Genomic DNA, 23,191 nt, shown 5'->3' with positions numbered 1-23,191 from the left:
AACCGGAACTAGCATATAAAAGAGAAACAGTCACTCTGAGCACACGGAGCACATACACGCATTGATATAATAATACTCGTGTTTGGGACGATAAAGCTATATTAGACATAAGAAGTTATTGCGTGGAAGCCATCAAATCAAATGCCGCTTTTATTTACGACGTTATTTGCCAATATTAAAATTGATTAATGAAAATGTCAGCTTTTTGTTCGTGTCTACGCTAGCGTCCAGCTGTGCCCAAATTGGGTCTAATTGTTGTTTTTTGTAAAAATGTGTCAGCTACAACAAAAGCTAAAAATATGATGGCTTCACAAGCAAACACGTCCACGCGTGTCTGCAGGGCGAGGCGGTGCTAACGTGGAATGAATAGCTTGTAAGACATTCCGCCATAAAACACTTCCAGCCGGTAGCCGTCAGGTGCCACATTCTTTATCTACCTGCCAGGACCTTTCCACGTGCGCCATGCACATGCGCACGGGGGCGTGTCGAGACAACATGCTATGCTAATCAGTGAACAAGCATTTTTATACGTTACTCTTCTGGACTATTTGGAATGGGGAAATCTACAGTGGATACCTGACATATACTTTATTTTTAATACTTCATCGTTTAATATTCCCACATATGCCATAATTAATTGTATTTCACTGCTTATTTTCATAGGGTTATCCACATTTCACTGAAATCACCTTAAAGTTGTACACATGAAGCAGCACTGCCCCCTGCTGGTGGAACCTGGTGGCACACTCAATTTGACAAAGGAGGCTTCATATTTTATGTTTGTTTGCACATTTTTCCTTCTTCATCGTTATCATGCCTATGTGGAGGAACTTACCCACCGCACGCTCCAAGCTGGGTGCCAACCGGTCCCTTGTTCCGTGTGGGCATGTACACCCAAACCAGCTCATCCCGGTTGGAGGTCCCGCTCATGGTCCCCTCCTGGCAAATATCCTCCATATTTCCCGATGGGCCCTCTGGGCTCCTTGGCGGTTTCCCAAACGCCAACTCTGGGCGGTTGAACTTTGGATGATTTATGGTTGGCCATCAGCTGCCCCCGTTGGGCCCTCATTTGGGCAACGAGAACTCTGGACTTGGAATTCCTGCCTCATCGCTGCAGTAATTGAAGAACGAGTACTTCTTCATCACGATATGGCGTTGGCATGACGTCAAGATGCAAAGACAGGAACCAGTGCAGGTTCATTAGAACTCAAATTAGAGCCAGGAGTGCAAAAGCAGGGATGGCAGGACAGGAAACAGCTTGGAACAAAACAGGAAGTCATGCAAAATACACTTCCACCTACAAAGCACACTATTCTTAAATACTTCAAACATATTTTTAATATTCAAAGAAACAAAAACATTTTAGTTTGCTTACTGTACAGCTCTAGATACAAGTACTCATAATTGTACATACTGTAGTGCACTTCTATTTAGTCACAAATGAGTAATATGCCTTTGCACAGGAAATATAACGTGAATAATATAACAAGTTTTATACATTTATAAACTTGAACGTCATCTAATTGATATCAACTGCATTTCAATTGCACAAACCCAAAGTCGGACAAGCAATCAGTTGATACTGTATGGATAGCATCCGTACAAACCGATATCGCCAATACGTATAACCGATATCATCAATACGTATGGATATCATCCACACATACGGTATGTGCCCAGACAATCGTTTGCTTTAGACTGCTGATATGAGTAAACCGTAATTGTTATTGTCTTCCCATCATTCCTGTTATGTTTCCATTAAGGACGGTTCAATCCGACGCCCAGTATCGGCATCGGTCCCGTATTGGCCAAATGTACTGTGTTGGATATGGGAAGAAAATATAGAATCCCTCCAATCCGATGCAAGAGCCCACAATATCAGGTAAATGTAGAATTCATTACGCAACAATTGATTCCATAACGTTCCGTAAACCAGGATGGAGTGGCCGGAACGGGACTTTGCTGAGCAGTTGCTAGCCGTTAGCTGTTAGCCGTCACGGCCTGATGTGGACTACGAGGGTCGGGTTGGCACATACCAGTAGAAGGCGACATAGAGTATTTTCAGCAGTGTTTTGAACCTGAGTGGAAACCTCCAGCTTGGAACAAATACAGTATGGAGATGTAGAGAACTTTGAAAAACCCGAAACCTGTTTGTTACGGTGACGAGGAAGAGCTGTCAAACTCCAATGAAGCAGCTTTCAGCACTCCGTAGCCGTTCATCTTCTTCAGTTGCATCTGATCCACAAGAAGAAGGCACTGGGTCTCCAGAACGGGTTCTTGCTTGGAGAACAAGCGGCTGATCTCCATGAAGGTCTTGTTTTTGGTTTCGGGTATGACGGCATAAACGTAGACGGCCACGGACAGGCAGATGCTGGCAAATACCAAGTAGCAGTAAGACCCAGCTGACATCTGCTTGGAAGACAAAGACAACAATGACTGATCTGCTGGTCTACACCCGTGGTCAGCAACATTGGAGATGTTCTGCTGTGCTAGAAAGAGGGCAATTAAGGTATGAGGACCACCACGGATACGCCGTGAAGGACCTGAAGGAAGTCCTGACATTTGTGGGATCTCACGGAATCCAGTGACGTTCACGGTTTGTGTGTTTTACCTGCAAGAAGGGGAAAACGAAGCCCACAGTGAAGTTGGAGAGCCAGTTGAGGGATCCGCCCACAATGTAGGCTGCCGGACGGTGGGATTGTTTAAAGAGCTCGGCTGTGACCAAGAAGGGAACCCCAGCTGGAAAAGCCAATAAGCATCAAGTCAGATTTCTGACTTCAGATTGCTGACGTGTCACCACGGTCTCTTAGAGAGGGGGGGCTGCATGGTCCGGTACAAGCACTCAGACTCACTTCTCTCTGAAGGACTCCAACTAAATCATAACTTTTGGGATCAAACCTAATATTCCCAAGCATTCCAGTAGCTCTGTCATACTTTGCTGCCAAATTTAGACAGGATACAGGATACGGCTACAGGTATGGGTACGGGTACAAGTGTACTCGATCAACCCTACTGTACGCCCCAACTGTCGCCGATACTTGCCTGGGCCGATACAGAAGCCAGCGATGATTCCAACCACACAGCCAACACTGACGTAGCGCATGAAAGGCAACTGAGTCTGGAGGGAGAGACCAAAGAATGATGACATGAACGTAAAGGGAGAGACCAAAGAATGATGACATGTACTTAAGGGAGAGACCAAAGAATGATGACATGAACGTAAAGGGAGAGACCAAAGAATGATGACATGAACGTAAAGGGAGAGACCAAAGAATGATGACATGTACTTAAGGGAGAGACCAAAGAATGATGACATGAACGTAAAGGGAGAGACCAAAGAATGATGACATGTACTTAAGGGAGAGACCAAAGAATGATGACATGTACTTAAGGGAGAGACCAAAGAATGATGACATATACGTAAAAGTAGAGACCAAAGAATGATGACATGTACTTAAGGGAGAGACCAAAGAATGATGACATGTACTTAAGGGAGAGACCAAAGAATGATGACATATACGTAAAAGTAGAGACCAAAGAATGATGACATGTATTTAAGGGAGAGACCAAAGAATGATGACATGTACTTAAGGGAGAGACCAAAGAATGATGACATGAACGTAAAGGGAGAGACCAAAGAATGATGACATGAATGTAAAGGGAGAGACCAAAGAATGATGACATATACGTAAAAGTAGAGACCAAAGAATGATAACATGTATGTAAAGGTAGAGACCAAAGAATGATGTCATGTACTTAAGGGAGAGACCAAAGAATGATGACATGAACGTAAAGGGAGAGACCAAAGAATGATGACATGTACTTAAGGGAGAGACCAAAGAATGATGACATGTACTTAAGGGAGAGACCAAAGAATGATGACATGAACGTAAAGGGAGAGACCAAAGAATGATGACATGAACGTAAAGGGAGAGACCAAAGAATGATGACATGTACTTAAGGGAGAGACCAAAGAATGATGACATGTACGTAAAGGGAGAGACCAAAGAATGATGACATGAATGTAAAGGGAGAGACCAAAGAATGATGACATGTACTTAAGGGAGAGACCAAAGAATGATGACATGTACTTAAGGGAGAGACCAAAGAATGATGACATGAACGTAAAGGGAGAGACCAAAGAATAATGACATGTATGTAAAGGGAGAGACCAAAGAATGATGACATGAACGTAAAGGGAGAGACCAAAGAATGATGACATGAACGTAAAGGTAGAGACCAAAGAATGATGACATGTACTTAAGGGAGAGACCAAAGAATGATGACATGAACGTAAAGGTAGAGACCAAAGAATGATGACATGTACTTAAGGGAGAGACCAAAGAATGATGACATGTACTTAAGGGAGAGACCAAAGAATGATGACATGAACGTAAAGGTAGAGACCAAAGAATGATGACATGTACTTAAGGGAGAGACCAAAGAATGATGACATGTACTTAAGGGAGAGACCAAAGAATGATGACATGAACGTAAAGGGAGAGACCAAAGAATGATGACATGAACGTAAAGGGAGAGACCAAAGAATGATGACATGTATGTAAAGGGAGAGGCCAAAGAATGATGACATGAACGTAAAGGGAGAGACCAAAGAATGATGACATGAACGTAAAGGGAGAGACCAAAGAATGATGACATGTATGTAAAGGGAGAGACCAAAGAATGATGACATGAACGTAAAGGGAGAGACCAAAGAATGATGACATGAACGTAAAGGGAGAGACCAAAGAATGATGACATGTACGTAAAGGGAGAGACCAAAGAATGATGACAAGTACATAAAGGGAGAGACCAAAGAATGATGACATATACGTAAAAGTAGAGACCAAAGAATGATGACATGCACTTAAGGGAGAGACCAAAGAATGATGACATGAACGTAAAGGGAGAGACCAAAGAATGATGACATGTACTTAAGGGAGAGACCAAAGAATGATGACATGAACGTAAAGGGAGAGACCAAAGAATGATGACATGTATGTAAAGGGAGAGACCAAAGAATGATGACATGTACTTAAGGGAGAGACCAAAGAATGATGACATGAACGTAAAGGTAGAGACCAAAGAATGATGACATGTACTTAAGGGAGAGACCAAAGAATGATGACATGTACTTAAGGGAGAGACCAAAGAATGATGACATGAACGTAAAGGTAGAGACCAAAGAATGATGACATGTACTTAAGGGAGAGACCAAAGAATGATGACATGTACTTAAGGGAGAGACCAAAGAATGATGACATGAACGTAAAGGGAGAGACCAAAGAATGATGACATGTATGTAAAGGGAGAGACCAAAGAATGATGACATGAACGTAAAGGGAGAGACCAAAGAATGATGACATGAACGTAAAGGTAGAGACCAAAGAATGATGACATGTACTTAAGGGAGAGACCAAAGAATGATGACATGAACGTAAAGGTAGAGACCAAAGAATGATGACATGTACTTAAGGGAGAGACCAAAGAATGATGACATGTACTTAAGGGAGAGACCAAAGAATGATGACATGAACGTAAAGGGAGAGACCAAAGAATGATGACATGAACGTAAAGGGAGAGACCAAAGAATGATGACATGTACGTAAAGGGAGAGACCAAAGAATGATGACATGTACGTAAAGGGAGAGACCAAAGAATGATGACATGTACTTAAGGGAGAGACCAAAGAATGATGACATGAACGTAAAGGGAGAGACCAAAGAATGATGACATGAACGTAAAGGGAGAGACCAAAGAGTGATGACATGTATGTAAAGGGAGAGACCAAAGAATGATGACATGAACGTAAAGGGAGAGACCAAAGAATGATGACATGAACGTAAAGGGAGAGACCAAAGAATGATGACACAAACGTAAAGGGAGAGACCAAAGAATGATGACATAAACATAATGGGAGAGACCAAAGAATGATGACACAAACGTAAAGGGAGAGACCAAAGAATGATGACATGTATGTAAAGGTAGAGACCAAAGAATGATGACATGAACGTAAAGGGAGAGACCAAAGAATGATGACATGAACGTAAAGGGAGAGACCAAAGAATGATGACACAAACGTAAAGGGAGAGACCAAAGAATGATGACATGTATGTAAAGGGAGAGACCAAAGAATGATGACATGAACGTAGAGAGACCAAAGAATGATGACATGAACGTAAAGGGAGAGACCAAAGAATGATGACATGTACTTAAGGGAGAGACCAAAGAATGATGACATGAACGTAAAGGGAGAGACCAAAGAATGATGACATGAACGTAAAGGTAGAGACCAAAGAATGATGACATGTACTTAAGGGAGAGACCAAAGAATGATGACATGTACTTAAGGGAGAGACCAAAGAATGATGACATGTACTTAAGGGAGAGACCAAAGAATGATGACATGTACTTAAGGGAGAGACCAAAGAATGATGACATGTACGTAAAGGGAGAGACCAAAGAATGATGACATGAACGTAAAGGGAGAGACCAAAGAATGATGACATGTACTTAAGGGAGAGACCAAAGAATGATGACATGAACGTAAAGGGAGAGACCAAAGAATGATGACATGTATGTAAAGGGAGAGACCAAAGAATGATGACATGAACGTAAAGGGAGAGACCAAAGAATGATGACATGAACGTAAAGGTAGAGACCAAAGAATGATGACATGTATGTAAAGGGAGAGACCAAAGAATGATGACATGTACTTAAGGGAGAGACCAAAGAATGATGACATGAACGTAAAGGTAGAGACCAAAGAATGATGACATGTACTTAAGGGAGAGACCAAAGAATGATGACATGTACTTAAGGGAGAGACCAAAGAATGATGACATGAACGTAAAGGGAGAGACCAAAGAATGATGACATGTATGTAAAGGGAGAGACCAAAGAATGATGACATGAACGTAAAGGGAGAGACCAAAGAATGATGACATGAACGTAAAGGTAGAGACCAAAGAATGATGACATGTACTTAAGGGAGAGACCAAAGAATGATGACATGAACGTAAAGGTAGAGACCAAAGAATGATGACATGTACTTAAGGGAGAGACCAAAGAATGATGACATGTACTTAAGGGAGAGACCAAAGAATGATGACATGAACGTAAAGGGAGAGACCAAAGAATGATGACATGAACGTAAAGGGAGAGACCAAAGAATGATGACATGTATGTAAAGGGAGAGACCAAAGAATGATGACATGAACGTAAAGGGAGAGACCAAAGAATGATGACATGAACGTAAAGGGAGAGACCAAAGAATGATGACATGTATGTAAAGGGAGAGACCAAAGAATGATGACATGAACGTAAAGGGAGAGACCAAAGAATGATGACATGAACGTAAAGGGAGAGACCAAAGAATGATGACATGTACGTAAAGGGAGAGACCAAAGAATGATGACATGTACGTAAAGGGAGAGACCAAAGAATGATGACATGAACGTAAAGGGAGAGACCAAAGAATGATGACAAGTACATAAAGGGAGAGACCAAAGAATGATGACATATACGTAAAAGTAGACACCAAAGAATGATAACATGTATGTAAAGGTAGAGACCAAAGAATGATGACATGTACTTAAGGGAGAGACCAAAGAATGATGACATGAACGTAAAGGGAGAGACCAAAGAATGATGACATGTACTTAAGGGAGAGACCAAAGAATGATGACATGAACGTAAAGGTAGAGACCAAAGAATGATGACATGTACTTAAGGGAGAGACCAAAGAATGATGACCTGTACTTAAGGGAGAGACCAAAGAATGATGACATGAACGTAAAGGGAGAGACCAAAGAATGATGACATGAACGTAAAGGGAGAGACCAAAGAATGATGACATGAACGTAAAGGTAGAGACCAAAGAATGATGACATGTACTTAAGGGAGAGACCAAAGAATGATGACATGAACGTAAAGGGTGAGACCAAAGAATGATGACATGAACGTAAAGGTAGAGACCAAAGAATGATGACATGTACTTAAGGGAGAGACCAAAGAATGATGACATGTACCTAAGGGAGAGACCAAAGAATGATGACATGAGCGTAAAGGGAGAGACCAAAGAATGATGACATGAACGTAAAGGGAGAGACCAAAGAATGATGACATGTACGTAAAGGGAGAGACCAAAGAATGATGACAAGTACATAAAGGGAGAGACCAAAGAATGATGACATGTACTTAAGGGAGAGACCAAAGAATGATGACATGTACTTAAGGGAGAGACCAAAGAATGATGACATGAACGTAAAGGGAGAGACCAAAGAATGATGACATGAACGTAAAGGGAGAGACCAAAGAATGATGACATGAACGTAAAGGTAGAGACCAAAGAATGATGACATGAACGTAAAGGTAGAGACCAAAGAATGATGACATGTACTTAAGGGAGAGACCAAAGAATGATGACATGAACGTAAAGGTAGAGACCAGAGAATGATGACATGTACTTTAGGGAGAGACCAAAGAATGATGACACAAACGTAAAGGGAGAGACCAAAGAATGATAACATATATGTAAAGGGAGAGACCAAAGAATGATGTCATGTACTTAAGGGAGAGACCAAAGAATGATGACATGTACTTAAGGGAGAGACCAAAGAATGATGACATGAACGTAAAGGGAGAGACCAAAGAATGATGACATGAACGTAAAGAGAGAGACCAAAGAATGATGACATGTACGCAAAGACCGGGACACCACTCCTCTGTAGCGTTTTTGCATCCTTGTTAACCTTCTTGCTGCTGTCGGCTTTGGATGAGAATGAACCATACGATACACAGCACAGGGTTCTCGTGTGTTTTAAAAAGGACAGCCATGTTTAGCCGCGGCCTTGAACGGCACACACAAGCCCTCCCGCTGACCTGTAACAGCAAGGCAAAGGTTATGCCAGCACTGCAGACGCCCATCATGGTGAAGCCGCCAATCATAAGAGGCTTCCTGCCCAGCTTCTCGATGGTGAAACACTACAAAAGGACACCAGACGTCATGAAAGAGGAACCCGGTGGAGTAGATCAGATGTTTCACAGACAAAGCGGTATTTACCCCGACTGATGACATGAACGTAAAGGGAGAGACCAAAGAATGATGACATGTATGTAAAGGGAGAGACCAAAGAATGATGACATGAACGTAAAGGGAGAGACCAAAGAATGATGACATGAACGTAAAGGGAGAGACCAAAGAATGATGACATGTATGTAAAGGGAGAGACCAAAGAATGATGACATGAACGTAAAGGGAGAGACCAAAGAATGATGACATGTACGTAAAGGGAGAGACCAAAGAATGATGACATGTACGTAAAGGGAGAGACCAAAGAATGATGACATGAATGTAAAGGGAGAGACCAAAGAATGATGACATGAACGTAAAGGGAGAGACCAAAGAATGATGACAAGTACATAAAGGGAGAGACCAAAGAATGATGACATATACGTAAAAGTAGACACCAAAGAATGATAACATGTATGTAAAGGTAGAGACCAAAGAATGATGACATGTACTTAAGGGAGAGACCAAAGAATGATGACATGAATGTAAAGGGAGAGACCAAAGAATGATGACATGTACTTAAGGGAGAGACCAAAGAATGATGACATGTACTTAAGGGAGAGACCAAAGAATGATGACATGAATGTAAAGGGAGAGACCAAAGAATGATGACATGTACTTAAGGGAGAGACCAAAGAATGATGACATGAATGTAAAGGGAGAGACCAAAGAATGATGACATGAACGTAAAGGGAGAGACCAAAGAATGATGACATGTACGCAAAGACCGGGACACCACTCCTCCGTAGCGTTTTTGCATCCTTGTTAACCTTCTTGCTGCTGTCGGCTTTGGATGAGAATGAACCATACGATACACAGCACAGCGTTCTCGTGTGTTTTAAAAAGGACAGCCATGTTTAGCCGCGGCCTTGAACGGCACACACAAGCCCTCACGCTGACCTGTAACAGCAAGGCAAAGGTTATGCCAGCACTGCAGACGCCCATCATGGTGAAGCCGCCAATCATAAGAGGCTTCCTGCCCAGCTTCTCGATGGTGAAACACTACAAAAGGACACCAGATGTCATGAAAGAGGAACCCGGTGGAGTAGATCAGATGTTTCACAGACAAAGCGGTATTTACCCCGACGAGTCCAGCAATGATCTCGATGACTCCTGTTCCTGCTGTGGTGTACGGGATCTCCGGCTCTGGGATTCCTGCGTTCTTGAAGATGTCGTTGGTGTAAAACCAGATCTGCCAGGAACATCAGGATTTCTATTTGTTGTTCATATCAGCAATGTTAGCAGAATAGCATAGCTAGCGTTAGCAATACATTTGGAATTTGGAAAGTGGAGGTACCGACTCAGACGTGGTCTCCATTTGCCCCACTTTCACTTTCACTTTCACTTTTTCTGACTATTGAGACCTTATAGAGTAGTTTGACTGGCAACCCAGTCCCAGTACCGCTTCCGGTACCAGTACCAGCCTTGCAATGAAAAATAGAATACATTTTCTTTGCATGATTAGAGCCCTCTAGAAAGAAAATAACACCCCTACAGTCAGTAATATAGCCACAATGTCAACAGCTTTTGTTGCACTCCGTATTGTCTCATTAATGTAGCATTACTGCCACCTTGTGGCCAACGTTGAATACAACAAAATATGTCCAATTGTCATATTCCTAGTGTCTTATTGAAAATATAGATTTCCCAAAACCTCCTTACAGCATCGATGCCGGAGAGCTGCATGCCGATGTTGATGACCACCACGGTCAGGATCTGCCATCGAACGGTCTTGTCCAGAAGGAGATGCCACACTGACAGCGTCTCCACGGACGACAGGGAGCGCTGCTCCTCCTGCATCTCCTCAATCTCAGCCTGGATGTTGCAGCTGGCCCTGTACCGCTTCAGAGCTGGGGGAAGACATGGCGGCCATATTTATATCTGCTAACGATAACCAGTGGTGTAGCGGTCATCACATATGACTTATTCATATCCGCTAACGATAACCAGTGGTGTGAAAAAGTGTTTTCCTGATTTCTTACAGTTTTGAATTCACTTTATTCTCATAAATTTTACTTGATCCATTGTAATCTTATTGATTGGATTGGTAATATTGTTTTTATGATCTATTAGTATGAAGGTATTGTCATCAATGTTTTATTTGGGCATGGTTGGGATATCTGCTATGCACATAAGACAGACCATAATACTCCGTTTAGGGCAGGGGTGTCAAACTCCTGCTATGGAGGGCAGAGACACTGCAGCTTTTCTTCCCAGTCACTCACTAAAGATTTCAATGACTGAATGACTGAACGAATGACTAAATGACTGAACGAATGACTGAATGACTGAACGAATGACTGAACGAATGACTGAACGAATGACTGAATGAACGAACGAATGACTGAACAAATGACTGAACGAACGAACGAATGACTGAACGAACGAATGACTGAACGAACGAACGACTGAATGAATGAACGACTGAACGAACGAACGACTGAACAAACAAACGACTGAACGAACGAACGACTGAACGACTGAATGAACGAACGACTGAACGAACAAATGACCGAACAAACGACAGAACGAACAAACCGACTGAACGAATGACTGAACGAATGACTGAACGAACGAACGAATGACTGAACGAACGAATGACTGAACGAACGAACGACTGAATGAATGAACGACTGAACGAACGAACGACTGAACAAACAAACGACTGAACGAACGAACGACTGAATGAATGAACGACTGAACGAATGACTGAATGACTGAACGAATGACTGAACGAATGACTGAATGAACGAACGAATGACTGAACGAATGACTGAACGAATGACTGAACGAATGACTGAACGAATGACTGAACGAACGAACAACTGAATGAACAAACGACTGAACGAACGACCGAACGACTGAACGACTGAACGAACTGAACGAACGAACGACTGAACGAACGAACAAACGACCGAACAAACGACTGAACGAACGACCGAATGACTGAACGAACGACCGAATGACTGAACGAACGAACGGCCGAACGAACGAACGACCGAACGACTGAACGACTGAACGAACTGAACGAACGAACGACTGAACGAACGAACGAACGACTGAATGAACGAACGAACAAACGACCGAACGAACGAACAAACGACCGAACAAACGACTGAACGAACGACCGAACGACTGAACGAACGACCGAATGACTGAACGAACGAACGGCCGAACGAATGAACGAACGACCGAACGGCCGAACGGCCGAAAGACCGAAAGACCGAATGACCGAATGACTGAATGACAGAACTGAATGACTGAGTGAATGAATGACTGAACGAATGAACAAATGAATGACTGAACGAATGAAAGACTGAATGACTGAATGACTGAAAGACTGAAAGACTGAAAGACTGAAAGACTGAAAGATTGAATGACTGAATGACTGAAAGACTGAAAGACTGAAAGATTGAAAGACTGAAAGATTGAATGACTGAATGAATGTCCGATCAGACCTCCAGCTTTGACACTGTTAGAATAAAATGTAGATACAGGTATTATTTTGTTAGTTATCACCCTTATATCCATGTGCTTAGACAATAGAAAGTGTTTGAATGTGCTGAAGAAGGAATGTTCCCGTGACCCTGATCAGAGACCCCCAGAGACCCCCAGGTCCTGGAGGTGCCTGGATGCGCCAACAGCAACCCTGCAGATGTTCATTTTAATCCTGCAAGATTGTGTCAAGATAAGAACTCATAAAACAATCAAAGTAATTACTCTCACATATACATAAACACATAGACAAACCAATACAGCTCGTGCAACTGCCTTCTCCACCCCCCCCCCCCCCCCCCCCCGACCATGTAGTAGGGACCGCCGAAAGAGAATAAAAAGAGTGGAGTATGAGAGTGGGTATGTGGTTTCACTCTCCTCGCTGCGAGTAACTTTGAATATTGTTGTCTGTCTCTTCTGTATTTCTGCATCTAAGTGTTTTTACAAGTGTCACAGGAATTTTGTTTTGGAAGAATGCCGTGAGAAAGGTCACACGGTAAGGACATAGTTGAACGCTTCCGTGCCGTGTGCTGCATACCGACTGGAGGTAATTACCAAGAACAATTAGCCAAACGCACAATTACTTATCAACAATAGCGTCACAGGTGGAGTTCTTTGTTGACAAACCGGTTATCGTTGCCTTTGGCATGTCTACGGCCTCAGCATGGCCAGGTTGGGTACTGACCTGTGATGGTAGCGTGGACATTGTGCTTCTCGATCAGCAGGTATCTGGGGCTCTCCGGGAACCATGGCAACAGTATCAGCTGGATAAACGTGGGTACCGCCACCACAGAAAGGAACAGGGGCCAGTATTCCTCCTGCAAGGCATGCAACGCCACGGTGTAATATTAATCATATCTGTATCACTAGCCTCTTGTAGCCGTTAGCACGTGGAATATCATCACAAAAGTATTTCCTTCAAAGAGAAGAAATGGATGCTTGTACAACATACCTTCCCTAAAAGTTCATGCAATCCAAGAATTTGGGCAGCAAAAACTCCTGCGCCTATAAAGATGCTGGGCACCAACCCCAGAAAACCCCTGAGGTTCTTGGGTGCGATCTCACCCAGGTACATCGGAACTACACTTAAAGAAATACCTGTAGTACACACAAAGAAAGGATCGTCATTATCATGATCGGCCATTTCTGGAACCCATCATTCCCAAAGAGTCATCTCATTCAGTCTTTGGTAGCGGCCACTTGGGATCGTTTGGACTGATCTTCCAGGTTCTATGACCAAGTAGATATGGATCCTACCAAAGTTTGGCTAAACATCTGTTTGTCAACGTGACCGTCTCACTTTAACCCCGCTATTAGCTTTTTTTCCTGATTGACAAACGTTCTTTCTTTCTGCATATTTCACTATTTGCAGTTCTTAGCATTTCTTCTTAGCAAATCTTCTTAGTGTTCCGTCTTAGGGTTTGGGTTAACGCCTGATATTGTCTTGGCGTGTCCCACACAGCAGACATGTCTTATTTACAGTATAATATACTTAAATAGCTTATTTTCTGTTATTATGTCTATTTTTATAGGTAATAGAAGTGTAAAGGTGACTATAGGGGTGTTATTTCATGTTTACAAGACTCTAATAATATATTCTATAACATTTCATCAATGAATAGATGATTTGTTATTATTTGTGTTTCCTTTTTGTTTTCATAGAATGTAACCATCCTCTGATTTCAGCCTCATATGCCCCCTTTCTGATACCGCATATTGCAGACCACTCTGCCCCGACCTGCCCTCCGAGGTTGGCTCCCACCAATAATGGAAAGTTTCAGCTCATTCAGGCGTCCGTGATGCCGAGAATTCCCAACTCGGTTAATGGAATGTTTTTCTGCCAGCATCATGGGTGCCAAAAAGATGCGGACAAAGAAAAACAAAAGCATGCGTGGCTGGGAACACATATTGAAGAACCCTACCAGCATCAGGAAAACTCCACGTTGATATTTGTCAGTAAAAACCGTAAGTGAAGAAGAATGCAGGATTTACCTGAGTGGATTCCTGTGATGAAACGACCCAATATGAGCATCTCAGGTGAAGCACAACTTCTGCTGAAGCCCATGAGTGAACCAGCAATAAAAACCAGCATGGTTGTGTTTACCACCGTGCCTTTCCTGGAATGACAGTACAGACTTCAGGTACACGGAGATGGAGATGAGCACCCCTGGATGAGGACTTGGACTAGGTGATGATTCTCATCCCAGCCACAAACTGATCCATTTAGGGTTGAAGATCACGGACCACATTTATCTGGAAAAAGCAGGAACCCAAAACGAAACCCCTCAGTGTCCTGACTGGGTCTTGGAGTTCCGTCCCTAAAAGTACGCAAATGTAAACAAGCGGCCACAGGGAATCAAACCGCCCCACTTAGAAACTCAAGGTATTCTTGGTCCATATTGGGTTGGTTTAGTAATTTCCTTAGTTTGTTTAGTTTTTTACATGGATTACTTGTTTAACTACTTTTTCCTTTGTTGTCTGCTTTACTTCAAAACTACTACTAATTGTTGAAATACTGCGCTGCTTGTCAGTCAGTAAGTAAATTACAGCTCATTCTTTGGCAGGAGCCAATCATGAGGTATTTGTACACTCACTGGAAATCAGCAGAGGTCATAATATATACTGCAAATAACAACCAACAAAGAACACTAAACTCATCACGCAGCAACTTAACCCTCAAAAGGTATAGGTGAGAATTATGCAAACATGGCCAAATACAAACTTACAATATATTTACATACAAAATAATACCTTGCATCTGAACAATACATTATGAGGTGCCTGCCGAGGTGCTGCAATGACATCAGCCTCCCTCCACGCTCTGGGCTGCTCAGGTGGACAGAGGCAGCCAATCCATCCAGCTTCCATTTGCTCCTCCAATGAAAATCCTTTTGTATATTTATTAGCTAAACTTTTAGAGTTAAGTTGCTGTGTGATGAGTTTAGTGTTCTTTTTAAAATGACAAAAGGAAAAAATGAAAGGAAAGTAGATGTTACCTGCCAAAGCGAGTGACCAGCACTCCCACAATGAGAGAACCCAGCAGACCCCCGATGGCAAATACGGACACTGTGAGTGAATACATGAGGGTCAGCGTCTCCTCGCTAAGTCCTGTTCCATTGCGGCTCAGCACGGTGACGTTGTAGAAGTCCTTTATGTACTACAAGATGGAGATAGTATGACATGAATACTCAACTCAATAAATACAAACTGGCCTTCTGTTTTTGTGGTGTTTGCCGCATATGGTGCTGGACGATATGTCGTACTACAGCCGCAGAGTTGACGACGGCCATAAATGTAGTACCAATGTAGTATTCTGGTTTTAAACCATTCTGAAGTATAACTGTAGTACAAACGTAGTATTCTGGTGGTAAACCATTCTGACCTGTAATAGTCCGAGTATTCTGGTGCTAAACCATTCTGAAGTATAACTGTAGTACCAATGTAGTATTCTGGTGTTCAACCATTCTGAAGTATAACTGTAGTACGAATGTAGTATTCTGGTGCTAAACCATTCTGAAGTATAACTGTAGTACCAATGTAGTATTCTGGTGTTCAACCATTCTGAAGTATAACTGTAGTACAAATGTAGTATTCTGGTGTTAAACCATTCTGAAGTACAACTGTAGTACAAATGTAGTATTCTAGTGTTAAACCATTTTGACCTATAACTGTAGTACCAATGTAGTACTCTGGTGTTAACCCATTCTGAAGTATAACTGTAGTAGAAATGTAGTATTCTGGTGTTAAACCATTCTGAAGTATAACTGTAGTACGAATGTAGTATTCTGGTGTTAAACCATTCTGACCTTTAACTGTAGTACAAATGTAGTATTCTGGTGTTAAACCATTGTGAAGTATAACTGTAGTACAAATGTAGTATTCTGGTGTTAAACCATTCTGACCTTTAACTGTAGTACAAATGTAGTATTCTGGTGTTAAACCATTGTGAAGTATAACTGTAGTACAAATGTAGTATTCTGGTGTTAAACCATTCTGTAGTATAACTGTAGTACAAATGTAGTATTCTGGTGTTAAACCATTCTGTAGTATAACTGTAGTACAAATGTAGTATTCTGGTGTTAAACCATTCTGACCTATAACTGTAGTACAAATGTAGTATTCTGGTGTTAAACCATTCTGACCTATAACTGTAGTACAAATGTAGTATTCTGGTGTTAAACCATTGTGAAGTATAATTGTAGTACAAATGTAGTATTCTGGTGTCAAACCATTGTGAAGTATAACTGTAGTACAAATGTAGTATTCTGGTGTTAAACCATTGTGAAGTATAACTGTAGTATGAATGTAGTATTCTGGTGTCAAACCATTGTGAAGTATAACTGTAGTACAAATGTAGTATTCTGGTGTCAAACCATTGTGAAGTATAACTGTAGTACAAATGTAGTATTCTGGTGTCAAACCATTGTGAAGTATAACTGTAGTACCAATGTAGTATTCTGGTGTCAAACCATTGTGAAGTATAACTGTAGTACAAATGTAGTATTCTGGTGTCAAACCATTGTGAAGTATAACTGTAGTACCAATGTAGTATTCTGGTGTCAAACCATTGTGAAGTATAACTGTAGTACAAATGTAGTATTCTGGTGTCAAACCATTGTGAAGTATAACTGTAGTACAAATGTAGTATTCTGGTGTCAAACCATTGTGAAGTATAACTGTAGTATTGTCGTGTTTTCCACATGTCTTACCACAGCGGGAGAGTTGACGACGGCCAGATTGTATCCGTAAAGCATGGAACTCCCAAAGGAGCTAAGAAAAGCCACGGCTAGCAACGAGCCTGTCAGATGCTGTGGACACACGAGGACAAAAATACACGTCAGAAAGTACTTTTGGTGGGTTTTGGTGTCAGTCAGATTCTGTAACTGTTAGCCAAACGCTAATCAGCCTTTTTATAGCAGGCTTCAATTATTCCACATGAGGTACAATTTTTGTTTGTTTTTTTCGGCTTTTTCCTGATTACTGAGCCACCGCAGCGGAAGATCCGCATCCTGATTTTAGCTTGACCACTTTATATTCCAGATGCTCTTCCTGGCGAATACCGGCGCTTTAGGGTGAACCCCCCTGGGCTGTTTTTTGGTTTTCATTTTTCATTCTTTTGTGTTTCTTTGCCATTTTTTTTCACAGAATACTGGTCCTGAACCATTCTGACCTATCATAGTCCTGGTATTCTGGTCCTGAACCATTCTGACCTATCATAGTCCTGGTATTCTGGTCCTGAACCATTCTGACCTATCATAGTCCTGGTATTCTGGTCCTGGACCATTCTGACCTATCATAGTCCTGGTATTCTGGTCCTGAACCATTCTGACCTATCATAGTCCTGGTATTCTGGTGTTAAACCATTCTGATCTATCATAGTCCTGGTATTCTGGTCCTGAACCATTCTGACCTATCATAGTCCTGGTATTCTGGTGTTAAACCATTCTGACCTATCATAGTCCTGGTATTCTGGTCCTGAACCATTCTGACCTATCATAGTCCTGGTATTCTGGTCCTGAACCATTCTGACCTATCATAGTCCTGGTATTCTGGTCCTGAACCATTCTGACCTATCATAGTCCTGGTATTCTGGTCCTGAACCATTCTGACCTATCATAGTCCTGGTATTCTGGTCCTGAACCATTCTGACCTATCATAGTCCTGGTATTCTGGTCCTGGACCATTCTGACCTATCATAGTCCTGGTATTCTGGTCCTGAACCATTCTGACCTATCATAGTCCTGGTATTCTGGTGTTAAACCATTCTGATCTATCATAGTCCTGGTATTCTGGTCCTGAACCATTCTGACCTATCATAGTCCTGGTATTCTGGTGTTAAACCATTCTGACCTATCATAGTCCTGGTATTCTGGTCCTGAACCATTCTGACCTATCATAGTCCTGGTATTCTGGTCCTGAACCATTCTGACCTATCATAGTCCTGGTATTCTGGTCCTGAACCATTCTGACCTATCATAGTCCTGGTATTCTGGTCCTGAACCATTCTGACCTATCATAGTCCTGGTATTCTGGTCCTGAACCATTCTGACCTATCATAGTCCTGGTATTCTGGTCCTGGACCATTCTGACCTATCATAGTCCTGGTATTCTGGTCCTGAACCATTCTGACCTATCATAGTCCTGGTATTCTGGTGTTAAACCATTCTGATCTATCATAGTCCTGGTATTCTGGTCCTGAACCATTCTGACCTATCATAGTCCTGGTATTCTGGTGTTAAACCATTCTGACCTATCATAGTCCTGGTATTCTGGTCCTGAACCATTCTGACCTATCATAGTCCTGGTATTCTGGTCCTGAACCATTCTGACCTATCATAGTCCTGGTATTCTGGTCCTGAACCATTCTGACCTATCATAGTCCTGGTATTCTGGTCCTGAACCATTCTGACCTATCATAGTCCTGGTATTCTGGTCCTGAACCATTCTGACCTATCATAGTCCTGGTATTCTGGCCCTGAACCATTCTGACCTATCATAGTCCTGGTATTCTGGTCCTGAACCATTCTGACCTATCATAGTCCTGGTATTCTGGTCCTGAACCATTCTGACCTATCATAGTCCTGGTATTCTGGTCCTGAACCATTCTGACCTATCATAGTCCTGGTATTCTGGTCCTGAACCATTCTGACCTATCATAGTCCTGGTATTCTGGTCCTGAACCATTCTGACCTATCATAGTCCTGGTATTCTGGTCCTGAACCATTCTGACCTATCATAGTCCTGGTATTCTGGTCCTGAACCATTCTGACCTATCATAGTCCTGGTATTCTGGTCCTGAACCATTCTGACCTATCATAGTCCTGGTATTCTGGTCCTGAACCATTCTGACCTATCATAGTCCTGGTATTCTGGTCCTGAACCATTCTGACCTATCATAGTCCTGGTATTCTGGTCAGGAACCATTCTGACCTATCATAGTCCTGGTATTCTGGTCCTGAACCATTCTGACCTATCATAGTCCTGGTATTCTGGCCCTGAACCATTCTGACCTATCATAGTCCTGGTATTCTGGTCCTGAACCATTCTGACCTATCATAGTCCTGGTATTCTGGTCCTGAACCATTCTGACCTATCATAGTCCTGGTATTCTGGTCCTGAACCATTCTGACCTATCATAGTCCTGGTATTCTGGTCAGGAACCATTCTGACCTATCATAGTCCTGGTATTCTGGTCCTGAACCATTCTGACCTATCATAGTCCTGGTATTCTGGCCCTGAACCATTCTGACCTATCATAGTCCTGGTATTATGGTCCTGAACCATTCTGACCTATCATAGTCCTGGTATTCTGGTCCTGAACCATTCTGACCTATCATAGTCCTGGTATTCTGGTCCTGAACCATTCTGACCTATCATAGTCCTGGTATTCTGGCCCTGAACCATTCTGACCTATCATAGTCCTGGTATTCTGGTCCTGAACCATTCTGACCTATCATAGTCCTGGTATTCTGGTCCTGAACCATTCTGACCTATCATAGTCCTGGTATTCTGGTCCTGAACCATTCTGACCTATCATAGTCCTGGTATTCTGGTCCTGAACCATTCTGACCTATCATAGTCCTGGTATTCTGGTCCTGAACCATTCTGACCTATCATAGTCCTGGTATTCTGGTCCTGAACCATTCTGACCTATCATAGTCCTGGTATTCTGGTCAGGAACCATTCTGACCTATCATAGTCCTGGTATTCTGGTCCTGAACCATTCTGACCTATCATAGTCCTGGTATTCTGGCCCTGAACCATTCTGACCTATCATAGTCCTGGTATTCTGGTCCTGAACCATTCTGACCTATCATAGTCCTGGTATTCTGGTCCTGAACCATTCTGACCTATCATAGTCCTGGTACTCTGGTCCTGGTAACTGTAGTACCAATGTAGTATTCTGGTGTTAAACCATTCTGAAGTATAACTGTAGTACAAATGTAGTATTCTGGTGTTAAACCATTCTGACCTATAACTGTAGTACAAATGTAGTATTCTGGTGTTAAACCATTCTGAAGTATAACTGTAGTACAGATATAGTATTCTGGTGTTAAACCATTCTGACCTATAACTGTAGTACGAATGTAGTATTCTGGTGTTAAACCATTCTGAAGTATAACTGTAGTACAAATGTAGTATTCTGGTGTTAAACCATTCTGAAGTATAACTGTAATACAAATGTAGTATTCTGGTGTTAAACCATTCTGAAGTATAACTGTAGTACAAATGTAGTATTCTGGTGTTAAACCATTCTGACCTATAACTGTAGTACGAATGTAGTATTCTGGTGTTAAAGCATTCTATAACTGTAGTATGAATGTAGTATTCTGGTGTTAAACCATTCTGACCTATAACTGTAGTACAAATATAGTATTCTGATGCTAAACCATTCTGACCTATAACTGTAGTACGAATGTAGTATTCTGGTGTTAAAGCATTCTATAACTGTAGTACGAATGTAGTATTCTGGTGGTAAACTGTCCCAACAATAAAGGGTACATGTCAACTTCATGAAGTCTGTAGGAACAATTAGAAGACCGTTATTTCCGCCCTAGCATGCGGTAACGCCACTCCAAATAACGAGCGTATTCCCCGATGCTAAGCTAAGTTGTACGTAAGACGTAAGCTGCCTGATATCCGCTGCCTCAGGAAAAACGTTGTGGGTTTTATTTTGGAGTGAAAGAGTAGAATTGTGTTGGGAAAGGTTCTGTTGGCATTGTTGGAATTCCTCAAGACTGCCAAAGAAGGTCATGGCTCGCTGCCAAAGTACGAGCGCATTCTCAAAAGCAAGCAAAAAAAGTACTTCATGTTTGCACTGTTACAGTACAATGTTTCTATCAACTTTACTTCAGCAATATTTACTGTACGATTACCACTCTGTATCCTTGCTAGCCTGGTACTACATAGTAAACAAAGGAAGTCATTGTCGGGGTAGTAAACTCCTTTTCAGATACAGTGGTCATTAATCTGTTCCAGGCGGTCCGACTCAAACCAAAACGGACTCTAACCAAAACAAATTTTCCCGTAAAAAAATAATATAAATGCAATGATTTGTTTAAGATAACACAAAACTGACTTTAAAGACTTATAGAATTACAGTTTTACATGCAGAAAATGATGCAGTAATAAGGTATTTATCATCACTTTGACGTGGTTTTGTTGGGAAAATACACAGTATTCTTCTGTAACCACAATTTGACCACAAAACCATAAATGTTGGACAACCAATAAACACGTACCGTTCCATTAATTATGAAAGTGTGAAAAACCAACCACTGTACCGTGGCAGTGTACACCACAAGGTGGTGACGTGTCTAAGTACTGTCTGTAAGTACTGTAAGTACTTTTACGTGGGAAGCGGAGTAGTATGCACTCCCGTCACATTGCGCGATCACCGTTTTGCTTTTGTGATCCAAAACAAACCAGAAGGTATTTCGGACGCAAAAATATTTTGGTTGTTAACCAAAAAATACACACTAGTTGGAACGGATGCTAACCAAGACATAGGTTGAATTGTGTAAATGTAAACTTGTGATGTACTTGAAAGAACTTTGTTCCCATAACGTGATCCATCCACATGATGAATTGATCACAAGACAACAATTCCCAGCAGCAGAAATTTTTGGGCCCCAAAAACCCAAAAATACTACTAAATACAAAATACTACAAAAAAAACAGTATAGATCATTTTACAATGATTTCAAACAACTGCAGAAAATGTCTAAATGGTTCCAGTAAGAAAGACCAACTGGAAACATCCCACACCAGCAATCACCAAGTCAGTTTGAAAGTTGGTAGTAAATTCCAGTAGCTGCAGAGTCCTCAAGTCCAAAACCATTAGGGATTAGTCGCTGACTGGACGCAACTTACCGCTGTAATTTTCCCGGGCGGTGGAATGAGAACCTCCTCGGCCATTTAGGAAGGGTGTCATGAAGTCCAAGAACTGAAGAGCAGACCGGTCTGAGTTCCACTTTAAGATGTCATAGCTGAACCAGTCCCAAGTCCACAAAGATTGTGTCCTTCAGGGTTTCCTCCACGCAGCCGAAGCACAGCCTCCCATTAACAACATCCCTCATCACATGACGGAAGCAGCGTGATGCGGCCACGGAAAAGCCTGCTGGAAGCAATTAGGTCTAAGTCAATTTATGCAGGCCAGGAATGAAGAAGAAGGATGGAAATAATGGAACCATAGAAGGGATGGAAATACATAAAACACCAATGTGAGGACAAGACGGGACAAAAAGAACTCAGGGACGGGAACGCGTAGCGAACACGTAAAGTACATGTGGGAATAAAGGAGATTAAGACGAATACACACAATCATGGTTGGTGTAACGCTCTGCTATACCTAAAATATACCATCCTTAAAGGGACATGTCATGCTTTGGACCCTTCTCTGACCTATCATAGTCCTGGTACTCTGGTGTTAAACCATTCTGACCTGTAGTACGAACGTAGTACTTTGGGGTAAACCATTCTGACCTGTCATAGTCCTGGTATTCTGGGGGTAAAACATTCTGACCTATCATAGTCCTGGTATTCTGGGGCTAAAACATTCTGACCTATCATAGTCCTGGTATTCTGGGGCTAAAACATTCTGACCTATCATAGTCCTGGTAT

General features: G+C 42.0%; 1 protein-coding gene across 1 annotated transcript; it reads right to left on the bottom strand.

Moving 5' to 3' along the window:
• Window positions 1-1,333: 1,333 nt before the first annotated feature.
• slc2a15a (solute carrier family 2 member 15a) lies at window positions 1,334-22,655 on the bottom strand. Its single transcript, XM_058076909.2, has 12 exons — window positions 22,442-22,655; window positions 17,278-17,376; window positions 15,565-15,725; window positions 14,561-14,685; window positions 13,521-13,666; window positions 13,254-13,386; window positions 10,736-10,923; window positions 10,155-10,265; window positions 9,974-10,075; window positions 3,043-3,118; window positions 2,612-2,739; window positions 1,334-2,409 (listed from the first exon to the last, which is right to left on the bottom strand). The coding sequence occupies exons 1-12, from the start codon at window positions 22,484-22,486 to the stop codon at window positions 2,155-2,157; spliced, it is 1,569 nt and encodes a 522-aa protein (XP_057932892.2). The 5' UTR covers window positions 22,487-22,655; the 3' UTR covers window positions 1,334-2,154.
• Between the last annotated feature and the right edge of the window lie 536 nt (window positions 22,656-23,191).

Source organism: Doryrhamphus excisus, linkage group LG14, assembly GCF_037039965.1.
Source record: "Doryrhamphus excisus strain RoL-2023G ecotype Guam linkage group LG14, RoL_Dexc_Guam_v1.1, whole genome shotgun sequence".
In the NCBI taxonomy this organism is placed as follows: Eukaryota; Metazoa; Chordata; class Actinopteri; order Syngnathiformes; family Syngnathidae; genus Doryrhamphus; species Doryrhamphus excisus.
Note: the sequence above shows the minus strand (reverse complement) of the source record. Positions and strands in the feature narration are given on the sequence as shown.

Excerpts from the sequence above, each read along its gene's own strand:
- slc2a15a (XM_058076909.2), bottom strand. The coding sequence starts at position 22,486 with ATGGCCGAGGAGGTTCTCATTCCACCGCCCGGGAAAATTACAGCG. Across the intron at positions 10,076-10,154 it reads TCATTGCTGGACTCGTCGGG|TGTTTCACCATCGAGAAGCT; the intron begins GTAAATACCGCT and ends GTCCTTTTGTAG. Across the intron at positions 2,410-2,611 it reads TCGTTTTCCCCTTCTTGCAG|ATGTCAGCTGGGTCTTACTG; the intron begins GTAAAACACACA and ends TCTTCCAAGCAG.